The sequence below is a fragment of the Thamnophis elegans genome, chromosome 5 (assembly GCF_009769535.1).
Source record: "Thamnophis elegans isolate rThaEle1 chromosome 5, rThaEle1.pri, whole genome shotgun sequence".
Classification (NCBI taxonomy): Eukaryota; Metazoa; Chordata; class Lepidosauria; order Squamata; family Colubridae; genus Thamnophis; species Thamnophis elegans.
Window position 1 is genome coordinate 40,948,321 of NC_045545.1, and position 15,120 is coordinate 40,963,440.

At 46.9% G+C, this 15,120-nt stretch overlaps 1 protein-coding gene across 1 annotated transcript in view; it reads right to left on the minus strand.

Moving 5' to 3' along the window:
• ZSWIM5 (zinc finger SWIM-type containing 5) overlaps positions 1–15,120 on the minus strand; it is a 156,382-nt gene that overhangs the window by 3,939 nt on the left and 137,323 nt on the right. The window contains exons 7-12 of the mRNA XM_032217476.1: positions 13,014–13,160; positions 12,358–12,495; positions 11,410–11,670; positions 9,403–9,538; positions 8,333–8,487; positions 554–717 (exon numbers count right to left, since the gene is read on the minus strand). Coding sequence (XP_032073367.1) covers positions 554–717; positions 8,333–8,487; positions 9,403–9,538; positions 11,410–11,670; positions 12,358–12,495; positions 13,014–13,160 — 1,001 coding nt within the window. The remainder of the gene's footprint in view (positions 1–553; positions 718–8,332; positions 8,488–9,402; positions 9,539–11,409; positions 11,671–12,357; positions 12,496–13,013; positions 13,161–15,120) is intronic.

A 15,120-nucleotide genomic window follows, 5' to 3' on the forward strand; every position in this document is an offset into this window, starting at 1 on the left:
GTGCGGCAGGCCAAAGATCCTAAAAAGGAATATAACTGCAGGCCTGACACTAGCTTCATAAACTGCCTAGATTGGATGCCACGTGGGAAGCATAAAGTCCCATTCTGAATTTTTCAGTTGAGAAATGTGTGGTGGTTTAATTATTCAAATCAGAGGTCCTCCAATGTTTCTGGTTTTGTGGACCAGTGGGAGCGGCAGGGCGGGAGAGTGGATGCTTCTGTGTGAGTGGCAGGCGCCATTTGCACAAAGAGTGGGCATGAATGAACACTGCTCACACAAATGGGCTTTGCACATGATTGTCTGCTGCTTGTGCAGCCTGGTTCCCAATGGACTGTGGCCTGGTACTGGGCCGCGGCCCAGGAGTTGGGGATCCCTGATTTAAATGACCAGTATGCCCGAAATCCTGTAAGAGAGCAGGATTAGCGCTTAAGAGCACAACTCAGCAGGCTTTTTCTTTGGCTAATATGGACATTTCATTAACCTTCAAAGCTTCCAACTTACTCTAAAGATCTGAAAATTATTCATTTTTCCTGATGATTATTAATATCCTTACTTGTAGCCCCAACTCCAGTGCCACATTAAGTAGTGTGGTGTCAGCATTACTATCAGCAGGTGTGGCAATCTTAAAAGCATCCTGAGCCAGTTTGAAGATCAAGGAAGAGGAATGGATGTTCTTCTGAATTGCTTCTAAGACAGTCCGTAGACGCAGCATGTCACCTGCAGTTTAAGAAAGTTTATCCATTTGTAGGTTACATCCACCTTATTAAAATAATAGTAAATATCTTCCTATGTAAACTGGGTAAGCTCAAGCAATATTATTCTTATTTTATATATCCTGCTAGAGAGAAATCAGTTTGAGGGCTCAAATATTCAACTACAGGTTTCTTCTCTGATCCATCAGTGTCTTTCCACTTAGCATTTTTTGGCTCGAGCAAATATGCCAAGGGATTCTATGACAAATCTGCATTTTGCCTATTTCTAGAGCCAAGTAGAGAAATAAGCATAGATAAGCACAGAAATAAAAGGCCAATGTATATCATCTGCAATCTGAACTGCAGTCATAAATTACCAGACAAAAATATATACTAGCTCACATTATAAAAGTCAAAACACAAGTATTCTCCCAAAGTTTCATTTTTAAATCTATAGCAGGCAAAACTTATTTTAAAAATACAACTGCAAATAAAAATATTTTCTATTTGGACTAAGTATGCAGATGCTTTGGTCTTCAAAGCCCAAAACTTTAACTTCCTGGCCTTTTGTTCACCTCAAGTAGCTAAATGTCCATCTGTCTTGATAAGTCAGAACCAAAACTGCTATCAAAAGTGGTTAGAGAGTAAAACATTGTCAAGAGTGTCATGCAGAAAGCAACAGTGTTGAGAGCCAGAAACCACTCAAAGGAAAATGAGGCAAAGAACAATTGGGTCCTAGTATAATTCAGCAAATCTGTAGCTAATGAGTATGATTTGCTCTGGTTTGTTTCAGAACTCTATCTCTCATAACATCTGGCCAAATATTAAGCACAGTTCAGGAAGAGAATCTGGGCCAGAAACTGATGACCCCTATGTAAGTGGGAATCCCATTAGAACTACAGTTCTTATACAGAAATCAAACCAAAGGAAGGGTCTCAAAGCTTTCCTCAATAGTAACTAGGAAAAATAATTGCCTGAAAAGGGGACACAAAGAAAGCAATTATATAAGTCACACAGAAGTAGTTTTCCCCACTAGCTCATCATTCCAATATTAGCAACTCTCCTATATGCAGCATAGAACCGCATCTGCACTGCAATATGTGAGAGAAGAATCGGAGTAATTTAACTTTGATTTTGGGGAGTTTTGGATTTCTGGGAGTCCCACCATCCAGTCAGGTAAGAATCCCTTCCTCCTACTATAGACAGGTGGGCTCACATCAACAAATGCAATTTTTCTTTGTTGATAAAGTGATCTTGTCCAGCAGTTTCCATCTTCCATACAGCCCAGCAGGAAATAGTCTGCAGCTTGTGGGTACTAATCATAAAGGCTTTATGGAGTGTGCAATTGCTTTTGTGAATAGGCCACTATCTGCATACAGCTGATGTTTCCAGTTGCTCATGCACATCGGCCCCTCTTTTCACTTCTCGGTATCAAAAATGTCTAGGTGTCAGAACATTCTTGTCCAGATTGGCAGAAAAGATGAAACAGCTGCTGTATCCAACAATGTACTCAGAAAGTAATTGCTATTTCTTTGTTTTTAATTAAATGTCTGTGTCTACTATTCTAGCGTAGGGACGCGGTGGCTCAGTGGCTAAGACGCTGAGCTTGTCAATCAGAAAGGTTGGCGGTTCGAATCCCTAGAGTCGGGAACAACTAGCACATATATGCGAGGGGAACCTTTACCTTTATTAGTTTCCGAAGAGAAGGTGTGGGAGGAGTAACCATCGGGTATTAACCTAATCTGCTTGCCTATTGGAGATTGAGGAAATCTTGGAAACCACACCTCCTGCTGCTCCCGTGGCCACCCAGTTTAACCTCAATCTCGGCCTGAATGGAGTGTTTTTTCCTCTCTCCCTTCTATCCGAAATTCAGGAGTTTCTTACTTTCAGCAAAGCTTCAGCAAGGATTTTTAACTTAAAGCGATCTCACCTGCCTTCTGCTGTGCTCCGCGCCGCTTATTCAAGCCTTGGCTTGCCAGCGCGGGCGCGCAGAGTCCTGCGGGGCCGCCCGATCGTTCCAAAGGGGGTGGAAGCCCCAGGAAGGCCCAGGATCGCAGAGAAACCTCCAGGCGACGATCGGAGGAGTCCAGGAAGGCCGGAGAACCCAGAACCCTTCCAGGACTGCGAAGAGGATTCCAGCGGAGAAAGGAGACTCCCGACGGCACCAGCAGTCGCCATTTTGGATCGTCGCCATCTCAGGAGCACGTGGGAGCGCGTAAACAGCGTTCCGACGCCGAAAGCGCTCACAAGGCCGTAGGAATCCGGAAGAGGCTTCCTTTCTGCTCTGCCCCACCGGTGATCCGGGGGGAGAATTCAGGGCCTTGCCTGCTGGCAGCGGAGCCCACAATCGAACAGGGAGCGGCGGATCCTATCCCTAGGAAGGGAATTCATTTACAGCCGGCTGCAGAAGGAACACGTGGGTGAGCAACGAACTGTGAGTAATGGCGGAGGCGACTAGGAGCAAAAACTCTAGACCCAGAGCCCCGGGGGGTGCGGATCCAGAGGAAGGGCCCTCTAGAGCAATTCCCCCTGCTCCCAGAGGCAGATCCCCATCTAGGAGGGACAAAGCCAGGGCTCCCAAGAATCCATCCCCCAGGAAGGAGGCCAGAGCAACCAGGGCCTCAGCCAGGGAGTACAGGGCGACCATCAGCCCTTCTCCCCCCAATCACGCTCCCCACGCAGGGCCTCTGCCCGAGCTGAACGCAGATCACCATCCCCAGCCTCTCCAGGGGGATCTCTGAGAAGGCACAGCTCTCTTTCTCCTCCTCTCTCTCCTGCTCCCTTACTGGATTCGAGAGCGGATCCTTTTGGCCGCAGAGCAGCCAGTCCAGCCCGGCCTCGCCTAGCACCCCTATCCCCTGAACCCAGGGAATATTCCCAACCACCAGAGCTTCAGCCTGTGCTGCCTGATCTAACCAGCAGCTTCCAGGACATGTTTGCCAGAGCTCTGGCCCAGGTTATGGCCTCTAGCTTAACTCAGCAGCCACAGGCTCCCAGGAGCAGGGCCCCCCAGGAGCCCCCCAGAGGACAGAGCGATCACCCTAGCACCTCGGCTGCAAGGGAAGCCAGGTCTCCCTCCCCATCCACGGCTAGTGAGGCGTCCGACCTCGAGGAAGGAGAACTAAAGGATGTGGGTTTTTCGGAGGATGAAGACCCCCAGGCGGAGGAGGATTCCACCGTAGCGGGCCTTTCCCCCCCTCCTTATTCAGCTCCCTTTTACGCAAGGCAGTAGCCACAGTTGATCTGGATCCACCTCCGGATCCTAAGCCAGCAACTGAGTCCTCAGGCAAGGGCAAAAGCAAGAGGAAGAAGGGGCCCTTTCATAGCCCCCCCATAGCTAAGAAGGAAATTCCCACCCCAGAAATGTTCATGGAGGTGCTCAAATCACAATGGGTGAAGCCAAGGTCTTTTCCCACTCCAGGGGGGAATGAAAGAAAATTTTATAATCTTAACCAAGCTTTTGCCCAAGCCTTGCAGGTTCCTAAAGTGGATAACCCGGTGGCAACCTTGGCATCTTCTTCAACGGTCGTAGCAGGAGACACCGCTAATTGCCTCAAGCCTGAGGATAAGAGGGCAGACATTGTTCTGCACAAGACGTTCCAGGCCATCACCTGGGCTATCAGGGCGGCCGCCTCTGCCTCCCTTTTTAATAGGTCCACGGTCCTGTGGCTGGAGCAACTGAGGGATAGGACCCTAGCATCTGAAGTGCGACTCCTGCAGGACATCTCCAAGATGCTTGCGGCAACGCAATTCTCGGCGGATGCCACCTTGGACGCGGTAAAGTATGCGTCACAAGCTATGTCTTCCTCAGTTGCTTCTAGGCGACTACTCTGGCTATGTCACTGGCAGGCGGAATCCCGGATGAAGTGGCACCTAACCGGCGCAGACTACACCGGGGACAAGTTATTTGGGACGGCGCTGGATCCTCTCCTTGTGGAGGATAAAACAAGCGGAAGATCCTCCCGTCAACGAACAAGCGGTCAGATTTTCGCCATGCACCGTACCCTAGGAGGACCTCCTACAGACCATCTGAAGGAGACAGCCAAGGCCAGAGGTACCAAAACCCCAGATTTCAAAGGCAGGGGGATAGGCAATTTCAGAACAGATTTAGGGGCCAACACCAGGGGAAGCGGCCCTTTCGTGGAGGAGGCGGTCGCCCCTTCCGCAGATTCAAGTGATCCGTCCCCGGATCACCCCATCGGCGGTCGCCTCTCCATGTTTGCGGATGCCTGGGAGCGTATCACATCGGATGAGGGGGTTCTCCAGACGGTAAGGCTCGGGCTTCGCCTGGAGTTCCGCTCCCTTCCCCCCAGTAGGTTCCGCACCTTCACCTCCTCCTCAGACCCAAACAAGAGGGCCCTTAAGGCCAAGGCCATTAAACATCTGCTTGACATCAGGGCCATCGAGAGGGTCCCAGAGGGGGGAAAAGGGTCAGGATTTTATTCAAACCTCTTCCTAGTGCCCAAAAGCTCGGGGGGTTGGAGAGCCATCCTGGACCTAAAGTTACTCAACTCCAGGGTGGTATACCGTAAATTTAAAATGGCTTCTCTGAAATCCATCCTGGAGGGCATCCGGCCGGGCGACTTCCTTGCCTCCATCGACCTTACAGAGGCATACCTGCATATCAGGATCGCCCCGGAACACCGTAAATTCCTGAGGTTCTCCCATGAGGGGACCCATTTCCAATACAGGGCCCTGCCTTTCGGGTTGGCCTCAGCTCCCAGAACCTTCACCAAGGTACTAGCTGCAGCTGCGGGTCACCTACGTTCCCTCCCTGTCCGTTTATTTTGTTACCTAGACGACATCCTCGTCTTGGCCAGGTCCTCTGCCTCGGCTGCTAGAGATCTGAATACTACCATCGACACTCTCAGATCCCTGAGGTTCTCCATTAACCTGGAGAAGAGCCACCTCGTGCCCTCCACCAGGCTGCTTCACTTAGGGTCCATTATCGACTCCGTAGCGGGGGAGGTGTTTCTCTCTCAGGATCGCAAGGACAGCATCGTTAAGATGATTCATGAGGTTCGCAAGTCACGCTCTGTCCCTGTAGTTCTTCTTTCCAGGCTCCTGGGGAAGTTCATCTCGTGCATAGGGATCATCCCTTGGGCCCGACTGCACGCCAGGGAGCTCCAGTGGTTCCTGCTACCACATCAGAAAGCCGGGACGAGCGACGTGACCTTCAAGATCCGAGTATCACCCCAAGTGCTGCTATCCTTCCGCTGGTGGCTGTCTCCAGCTCTGAACAGAGGCTGCCTCTTCAGAGTTCCACCAAGGATGACGCTCACCACTGACGCAAGCCTCTTCGGCTGGGGGGCCCACCTGGAGAACCAGATCGCCCAAGGTCGGTGGACTCCAACAGATCTAAGGCACAACATCAACTGGTTGGAGCTCAGGGCCATCCACCTGGCCCTCCGACACTTCAAGGACATGGTCAGAGGTCAACACGTCCTAGTCCTGACAGACAACGTAGCAGCCAAGGCACACGTGAACAGACAAGGAGGCACCCACTCCAAGGCTCTCCGCGACGAGGAGCTGCGTCTGGGTCACTGGGCGGAGAAACACCTGGCGTCCATCAAAGCGGAGCACATCTCCGGAACAGAGAACCATCAAGCAGACTGGCTAAGCAGAGAAACGATCGACAACGGAGAGTGGCAGCTCCATCCCTCGATCTTCCACAGGATCTGTGAGAGGTTCGGCCAGTCGACGGTGGACCTGTTTGCGACGCCGCACAACGCCCAGCTACCGGAGTTCGTCTCGAGGTTCCTGACCCCGGGAGCCATGGACACGGATGCCCTACGCTGCAGCTGGCCACCAGGTCTTCTCTACGCCTTTCCCCCCCTTCCCCTCATCCCCGGGGTTCTGAGGAGGGTGGTAGCGGAGAGGGCAGATCTGATAATGGTAGCTCCATTTTGGCCGCACCGCCCTTGGCTGGCAGATCTGGTGGACCTGTCCACAGCTCCTCCCTGGAGGATACCAGCAGGGGAGGTGGCACTTCACCAGGGATCCCTAGAGCACCCAGACCCGGAGTGGCTCCATCTGACCATCTGGCGCTTGAGCAGGAACAACTGAGACAGCTCAGTTCTCCGAGGAGGTCATCAAGGTGGTAGAGGCATCCCGGAGACAATCCACCACCCGCATCTACAATGCCTCGTGGGTGGCTTTCTCAGACTGGTGCCGGGGTAAAGACATCTGTCCTACGACTGCCTCGGTTCCGCAAGTTCTTGACTTCCTCCAGGAAGGTCACCAGAAGGGCCTCGCCACCAGCACCCTTAGGCGTCAGGTTTCCGCTCTTTCCACCGTCCTGGGGGGGTGAACGCTCCCCCCTTATCTCAACACCCGGTTCTTAGGCGTTTTCTCAAGGGGGCGGCGAATCTGAAACCCTCAGCGGTCCATCGATTCCCCTCCTGGGATCTTCCCACGGTCCTCCAGGCCCTAACGGAGGCTCCATTCGAGCCTCTGAAAGAGGTTTCCCTCCAGCTTCTGACCCTTAAGGTCATTTTTCTGGTAGCCATCACTTCAGCCAGAAGGGTCTCAGAGATCAACGCCCTTTCCAGCAGAACAGACCTCTGCACCTTCCTAGATAACAGGGTCGTCCTCAGACTCGACCCTTCCTTCATGCCCAAGATCAACTCCCCCTTCCACAGAGGGTTAGAGATCATCCTTCCGGATTTCTGTCCCTATCCCTCCGGGGAGAGGGAGAAATCCTGGCATAAGTTAGATGTTAAAAGAGCCCTACGCATCTACCTGAAGCGCACGGCGCCCTTTCGATGATCAGAGGCCCTCTTCGTGTCCTTCCAGCCTTCCACCCGAGGGGCTAAGGTCTCCTTGGCCACCATCAGCAGATGGATCAGAGCGGCCATCTCACAGGCCTATCAGGCTCGGGGTCTTCAGGTCCCACAGGGTATCACAGCGCACTCCACTAGAAGTGCGGCCACCTCAGCCGCCTGGTCTTCCCAGGCTCCCCTAGAAGAGATTTGTCGAGCGGCCACCTGCGCCTCCCCATCTCCCTTCATTAAACACTACAGACTGGACGCCTATGCCTCTGCGGACGCCGCCTTCGGCAGGAGGGTCCTTCAGGGCGTCCTGGACTCGCAGGGGGGCTCAGGCCCGTCCATTCCCTCCCAGGACAACTAACTTTGGTATGTCCCGATGGTTACTCCTCCCACACCTTCTCTTCGGAAACTGGCAGTTGGTCTTACCTGAACTGCATGTTTCGACGAGAAGTGTGGGAGGAGTCACTTCCCGCCCGTTATGGCGCCCCGCGCCGTGAAGTAGGGCCTGAGCACGTCCAGGTTCAAGCAACGGCTAGGAAGAATTGGTGTTGGCTGTTTCTTTTTTGCTTCCTTTCAGATGCCGTTCAGACGTTCGGTTAAACTGGGTGGCCACGGGAGCAGCAGGAGGTGTGGTTTCCAAGATTTCCTCAATCTCCAATAGGCAAGCAGATTAGGTTAATACCCGATGGTTACTCCTCCCACACTTCTCGTCGAAACATGCAGTTCAGGTAAGACCAACTGCCATTCTAGTAGTCAACAGTGTCTGCCTGACAAGTACAAATTGACTTTCTATTAGATTTCTCTTAATGACCATGTGAATATTTCACCTGGATCTCTAGTGACCTTTGTACAGTTCTATTAGGAACCCACCTTTGGCTGCTGTCAGCATAGTGGAAGCAAGTTCACACTGTTGTGATTCCAAGTGCCCCAGAGTAAACCAACGGGGATACCTGCTAGGGACCACTGAAACAATGTGGTGAGGATGTGTGACATCACCTGAGGGAGTTGTCTCCAAAACCGGCAGCCTAGGAAGAACAAAGCCACAACATTAGGTCAATAGAAGGATACCTGCTGGTAATCATATTAAATCCTCTCTGCATTGTCTTCTTGTGGCATGCTGGGGGAGAATGAGGTGATAAACCTTTCAAAGGCTTTCAACAGCATATGGTTACAAATTAGTCTTGAACAAATTGGAAAGGCCACTAGAAAACTAGAAGGGATTTAAATACTTGTAAGAAAAAATAAAACTTTAGACATTTCTTATGGTTTATGTCAGAGCAAAACTTGATTTGCACTGCAGTTATCTAATTCTGTGGGATGTGGTGGCTCAGTGGCTAAGACGCTGAGCTTGTTGATCAGAATGGTTGGCAGTTCGGGGGTTTAAATCCCTAGCGCCACGTAGTGGAGTTAGCTCCCATTACTTGTTCCAGCTTCTGCCAACCTAACAGTTTGAAAGCACACCTAAAAATGCAAGTAGAAAAATGGGAACCACCTTTGGTAGGAAAGTAACAGCGTTCCGTGCGCCTTTGGCGTTTAGTCATGCTGGCTACATGACCAAGGAGACGTCTTTGAACAGCACTGGCTCTTTGACTTTGAAACGGAGATGAACACTGCCCCCTAGATTTGGGAACGACTACACATATGTGTAAGGGGAACCTTTACCTATCTAGTTTTGCTTAGTGAAGGGGGTGCATGTGTAATTTCTTGCTGGCTATCTTATGCACTTTAGATCTACCCATTTACATGTTTATATAGATAGCCCTCAAGTTACGATGATAATTAGGAGTGGAATTTCCGTTGTTAAATAATGTGGTCATAAAGCATGATCTCACAGGACCAAATCGCTCAATGACAGCAATCTCAGCTGTCTCTGTTGCCTTTGTTAATCAAATCCCACTTGATTTTCTTAACAAAGGAGGTAAAAAAAGAGGGGTACCAACCTCATGGAGCGCAATGCCAGCTTGTAGGCCAGGTCAGCATCATGGGGTAGTAAGGCAGAAAAGAGGTACTTCGCAAAAGTGTGCATAGGTACACTTTCCCGGTGGATGACTTCACCAAGGCCACTAAAGGGACCACCTAGACAACAGCAGAAGCACATCAGTGTCTCTCCTTCAACCAATCTTATTTATTTATCAGATTTATGTCTTATCTTTTCATCAAGAGCTCAAAATGACACACCTAGTACTCCCTCCTCCAACTGTCCCACAACAATTGTATGAGGTAGATTGGACTCAAGAGTAGGTGATTGGCCCAAAGTCAACCAGTGAACTACCACAACTAAGCTTCACCTTGAACCGAGATCTCTAATGTTATGACACAAATGGTTGGAGATATTCCTCTTCTTGCCATCAAACTGAAAATCAGATTATCTTTCTGACATTTTCAACTCAGACATTGTGATTAGAAAGGCACAGCTTGTCTTCTCCTCCCCTCCCTTACCAAAAACTTGGTAATGGCCAAGTTATCCATTAATTCCCTCTACTTTTCAAAGGAAACTGCAGACACATGAATACACAGGCTTTAGAGCCCACAGTGGAATGGGAAGGGAGAAACAGCATTTTTAAAGCAGCAAAAGCATTGACATGGATTGTCTTCAAAATGCAACCTGTCAGAGCCTTCTAGACAAGAAGCAATAGTAATCACTACAAAGGGCTCCTGTTTCAGTAAAGAAAAAAGCAAATAAGCAAGGAGTGAGGAAATGTATACATAAAAAAACTCACATTAAAGAAAATATTTGTGTAGTACTAATGCTGAGAAATCCAGACACTGGATCTAAACTACTCATTGAACAAGATCAATAGACAAATCAATAGAGCCAGATCGATTCCCAGGGAGGACATATTAAAAGACAGACCACAGAAATAGAACAATAGAACACTATTGGTTGTCACCCACAGCTCACAGCTCAAACCAGTCAGATATGTTATTAATAATTACAGCTTATTCTGGGCAATGATTCTGAATTTCCTCAAGTACTGAGCGTCAGGCCTACACTTGCATGCAGACAGCCACTCAACCTGAATCAGATTCTCACATTCAACAAGAGGTAACATGGAACCGGCCCCCTGCAACAATCCCAGAGGTCTACTTTGCCCTCATATCTATGCCAACAATACTGTCACAGGCCCCAACAAGTATACACAAAGGATTAAAGGCCTTTCATATGTTTTTCCTCCCATGTGACATGCCAGGTGCATGCCATCATCTGCCAGCAATGCCCTTTGAATGCTACATAGGACAGATGGGACAAGCTTTGTGCAAAAGAATTCACGGACACACATTTAATATCAAGACTCAAAACAAGGACAAAATAATATCAGAACATTGCAACTTGCCAGGGTACATCACTGCAGATTGCAAAAGGGCTGTTTTGGCAAAATTGGACTTTTAACAGCACCATCAAGCAAAGACAATCTCAAAACATCTCATCAAACACAATGGTTTTCTAACACATTACTATTGCTAATTAATAAGGGTCTTCAATCTGTTTCATGTAGAACCTGCACCACCACCCTGTCCTCCCCTCCACCCTGCTCCCCTCACTCCAATTCTACCTACAAAGATCTAACCACTCTGTGCATCTAATGAAGTGAGTTGCAACTCACAAACGTTTGTGTCCCTCAATAAAACTGAGATTTCCAATCTCATCCTGTCTCTTTTACCATCAAAGACAAAATTCTCTTCCTAAAATCTCTAATACTGTGTAATCTGTTTTATCAAATGTTGATATTCCCAACCTCTTTTCCAATACATGTCACTATCAAATTCTTCTATTCAAAAGTATTTTGATACCATTATCTCATTGGAATATATGCTACAGTGACCAAGGGAAACTGACCGGGTTTCCGATATGGAATTTACTTGAGGAAATATGAAAAATTTCCCCCCGGATTGTGGACACAGCCTTATCTCTCATGTGACTGGCAGCAGCATCTCAATTCTCTCACCTTCCAGAAGCAGAATGCACTGCTTGCGTAGGGTCTGCACCAATACAGCATCAAGCTCCAGCTCTTGCAGGCAGGCAATAATCTGTTCCTCATTACGCCACACTTTGTCTTGCGCATAAAGGCCTTCTGGCATCACCCGTTGCTGCCCCATCCCCATCAGTGCCACTTCCAAAGCCAGAGATAGGTAGGATTCCCCACTCTCAGGGCAATTGTTGGCCACAGGCACATGCTGATACACTGGAGGCTTTGACTCACTAGCATCTGATGGCCAAAAAAAGAATTAATAGGACAGGTAGATCCCACTCTATACAGTACTGTAATTATAATTTCTTTTCACGACTTCCAAGATACACAATCAGGTTGGCTCTATTAATGCTATTGGTCCAAACTATCCACTCACAGCACAATATAGTGGCTGTTTTTGCTGCAGATCATGTGCTCAATTATACTGGTGCAGCTGGGCTGAGCTACACAACTCCATTAATTCCATCTCACAACTTCTGAAGTACACTGCACAGGAATCATAAGGAGTATTACACCAACCTTTGGACTATGAACAAATTAAAAGAGTGAAACACTGCTTACTCTGCTAGTAGCTGGAATATTTTCTGAAACTGATTTTCATTTGATATCAATTCCTCAGGAATAGCCTGTGCTTAGCAGAAGTCAACCATGCCAAGTGCAGATGCCAAAGAGCAAATCATCAAAGATGTCATATTATCAGCTAGAGCTAAAGAGCTACCTGAGAAAATTCTAAGGGCTATTGGAAGGCTGCATTTCCATTGAAAATTGTGAGCTGAGCTTTTCTCATTTATTCATATACATACAGCTTTTAGACAAAAAAAAAGCATTCAGTAACAACAACATGGCTCCAAACTAAACATAGGGAAAAAGAACAGAAGCTGGTTTGAATTCAAAGTTTGCAATCTGAAGTTCTCATTCTCATACCTGAAATATCAAGGCTGTTTTCATCCTCTATTCGACATGCTTCTGTCAAAGTGAGAAATAAGCAGCCAATCGGATTGAGAGGATGTCCTACCCAGCTTTCCAGGTTTGTGATGGTGGTTGCTCCTCTTTGCAATAGTTCTAGAGGACGGCACAAAACAAGAAAAATCCCAGTGTGAGGTCACACAGGGCAGCCTCTTTGGCTTCATCTTCCAAACCATAATGCTCAAAGCTATCCCTGAAAACTTGCAACCGATAATAGGGATTCCTTTTAATTTGTTGTATTTATTCTCTGTTCTTCCATTGTGACAAGGTTGTCACCAACAAGGTTGTACCCAGTTTTGGCTTCAGTTTTTGAAGTACTGTAAATTCCATGCATTCTGTGTTTACAAAAAGGCAATGGCCAACTCACTCCAACAGCACTCACTTATGCAAGTATCCTTTATATGGGCAACACCAACTTCAAATGGATAGTTGTTTTTTAAAAGATATTTGCAAAAATAATTGCTTTATGGTTAAAATTTGTTTGGAAAGATCAGGGTGGAAACTCAGGGATCTGTTATGTTCCAAACAGCATAAAAATAATGTATCAAGAAGTCCAAATTAACATTCAGAAAGTTGGATTGGTACCAAAGTCACAAACACAAGCTAATTCATACCTTTCTTCTGATGCTTGTATATTTCCAGCTGCCTCTGTTGCTGCAGTCTCAGCGTGTTGATTATGGCCACAGTTAGACGGAGAGCCTCCTTGGGGTATCCATGGGACCGTAGGGCATCAACCCGGGCACAAGCAGTTGGGACATGTTCTGTGGCGTCGTGTAAGGATAGAAGGTAATTAAGTCTCAATTAGAGACAAATGAATTATACAGGCAGTCTATGCTCAAGAATCAACTGAACACTAGGAATTTAAAGCTAAGCTTTATTTATATATTCTGTTCTGTTGCATCCCCCCCTTAATGATGACTAACATGTAGAAATAGGCCTTTCGATGCTTGCTTGGTTTTCTTGGTTTGCCTTTTTCCTAGTGCAGCATTGAATGTGTGTAACATGCAGCTTACATCCTGTATTTCACCTCTTGTATCTGCCAAACCACTATTATCCTAACCTTAGTTTTTAATAAAACCAAATAAAACCCACAGTGGTATAACGTTCATCCATGAAACTGAATTTTCAACTCCTTCCTTTCAAAAGATAACCCAAATACACAGATGTAATATTTCTTCTGATTATAGTATATTATATTAAATGAAAATATTAAAAGATTCTGCCTTTCAGAAAAAGAAGGCAAATGAGGGAACAATTGTATCCTAGCATAGCCTTTTGGCCTAACATTCTAGTTTTATTGCAAAAGGACGTTGCCTGTGTATGTTTTGAACCTCCCCTGGTGACACAGACTTACCGTGTTTTCCCGAAAATAAGACAGTGTCTTATTTTCTTTTGAACCCCAAAATAAGCTTATGGGCTTATTTTCAGGGACGTCTTATTATTTTTGAGTTGCAGGAGGTGGTGAGCATGGTCGCCTCATGGCTGCTGCTGTGTTGCAATATTTTTGAGGAGGGCTTATTTTTGAGGGAGGACTTATTTTAGTGCATGTACTCAAAAGCCCGCTTGGGCTTATTATCTGGGGAGATCTTATTTTCAGGGAAACATGGTACTACATCTAGCATTCAAACAAAGCCACAGTTACAATTCCATCCTTCAAACCTCCTCTTTACTCAGAGCTCTTTATGAAATAGAAACCTGATGTAGTCTTCTTTCTTTTATAACTTCTGCTCAACCTCTAGAATATCTCTCTGGAAGTGATTTTGTATCAAGTGTATGTTCTGTGCCATTCCTGATAGTATTATTACCAGAGAACGTCGTGTCCTGTGGCAACACAACTGCATGGCATAGAAATTCATCTGTTCCTGATTATTGTCATTGTCCCATCCCGTCCTCACAACGACATGGAGAGGAACAGATGACACAGACTGATTGGAAAGCTGCAAAGAACTTCTTCCTCTCTAAATGTCTGTGTCATAGGGAATACAGGCAGAAAGTCACACGAGTGGACAATCTGTGAAGAAAATATTTTTTGTAAGGTATCTCAAGATCTTTAATGACAGCTACATTCCTTTTCCTTAGCTGATTTGCTCCATGTTTTTAATGCTCCCGAAGAAAATGCTTGGGTCTCTTTTTTCAAAAGTTTGTTCATTCTATGTGCAGTATGCACACCTTTTTAAAATTGTATCATTCAGATGTTGCTGGCAAATCAAAAACAAGTCCTCAATGCTCTCAATTTCCTCCAGGAGCCCCAAGAAAAGGAAGCAAGAAGATTGGACAATGCATTTCATTTATGTCTTTGGCAAATTCAAATGATCTATCCAAATAAGGATTGAGGAGGAGAAGGAAGATGCAGAGATGGCTAAAATGTTTTGTTACCTGACTGAGGTCCCATGCACTGGCCGCTATATCCCTGAATTTCTGTATTCTGTGCTACATAGGTCTTACTTTCCTAATGAAGCTGTAAAGAGGTAGGTGTGTTGTATTATGATATGGGATTAATTTTAGCACAGTAAGCTTCGTTGATCTAGATGAAAAGCCCATTACAGTACAATCATTAGTAACTTCAATGTTTGGCTACGGATTTCAGTTTTAATGCCTTTCATTTAATTTCAACCAATTTGTAGTTTTGTTATTAGTAGACTTCGTGATCTAATTAACTCGAGCACTGTTGCATTTCATTACAACATCAGCAAACTCTTTCCACACTGAATTAGGAGTGTT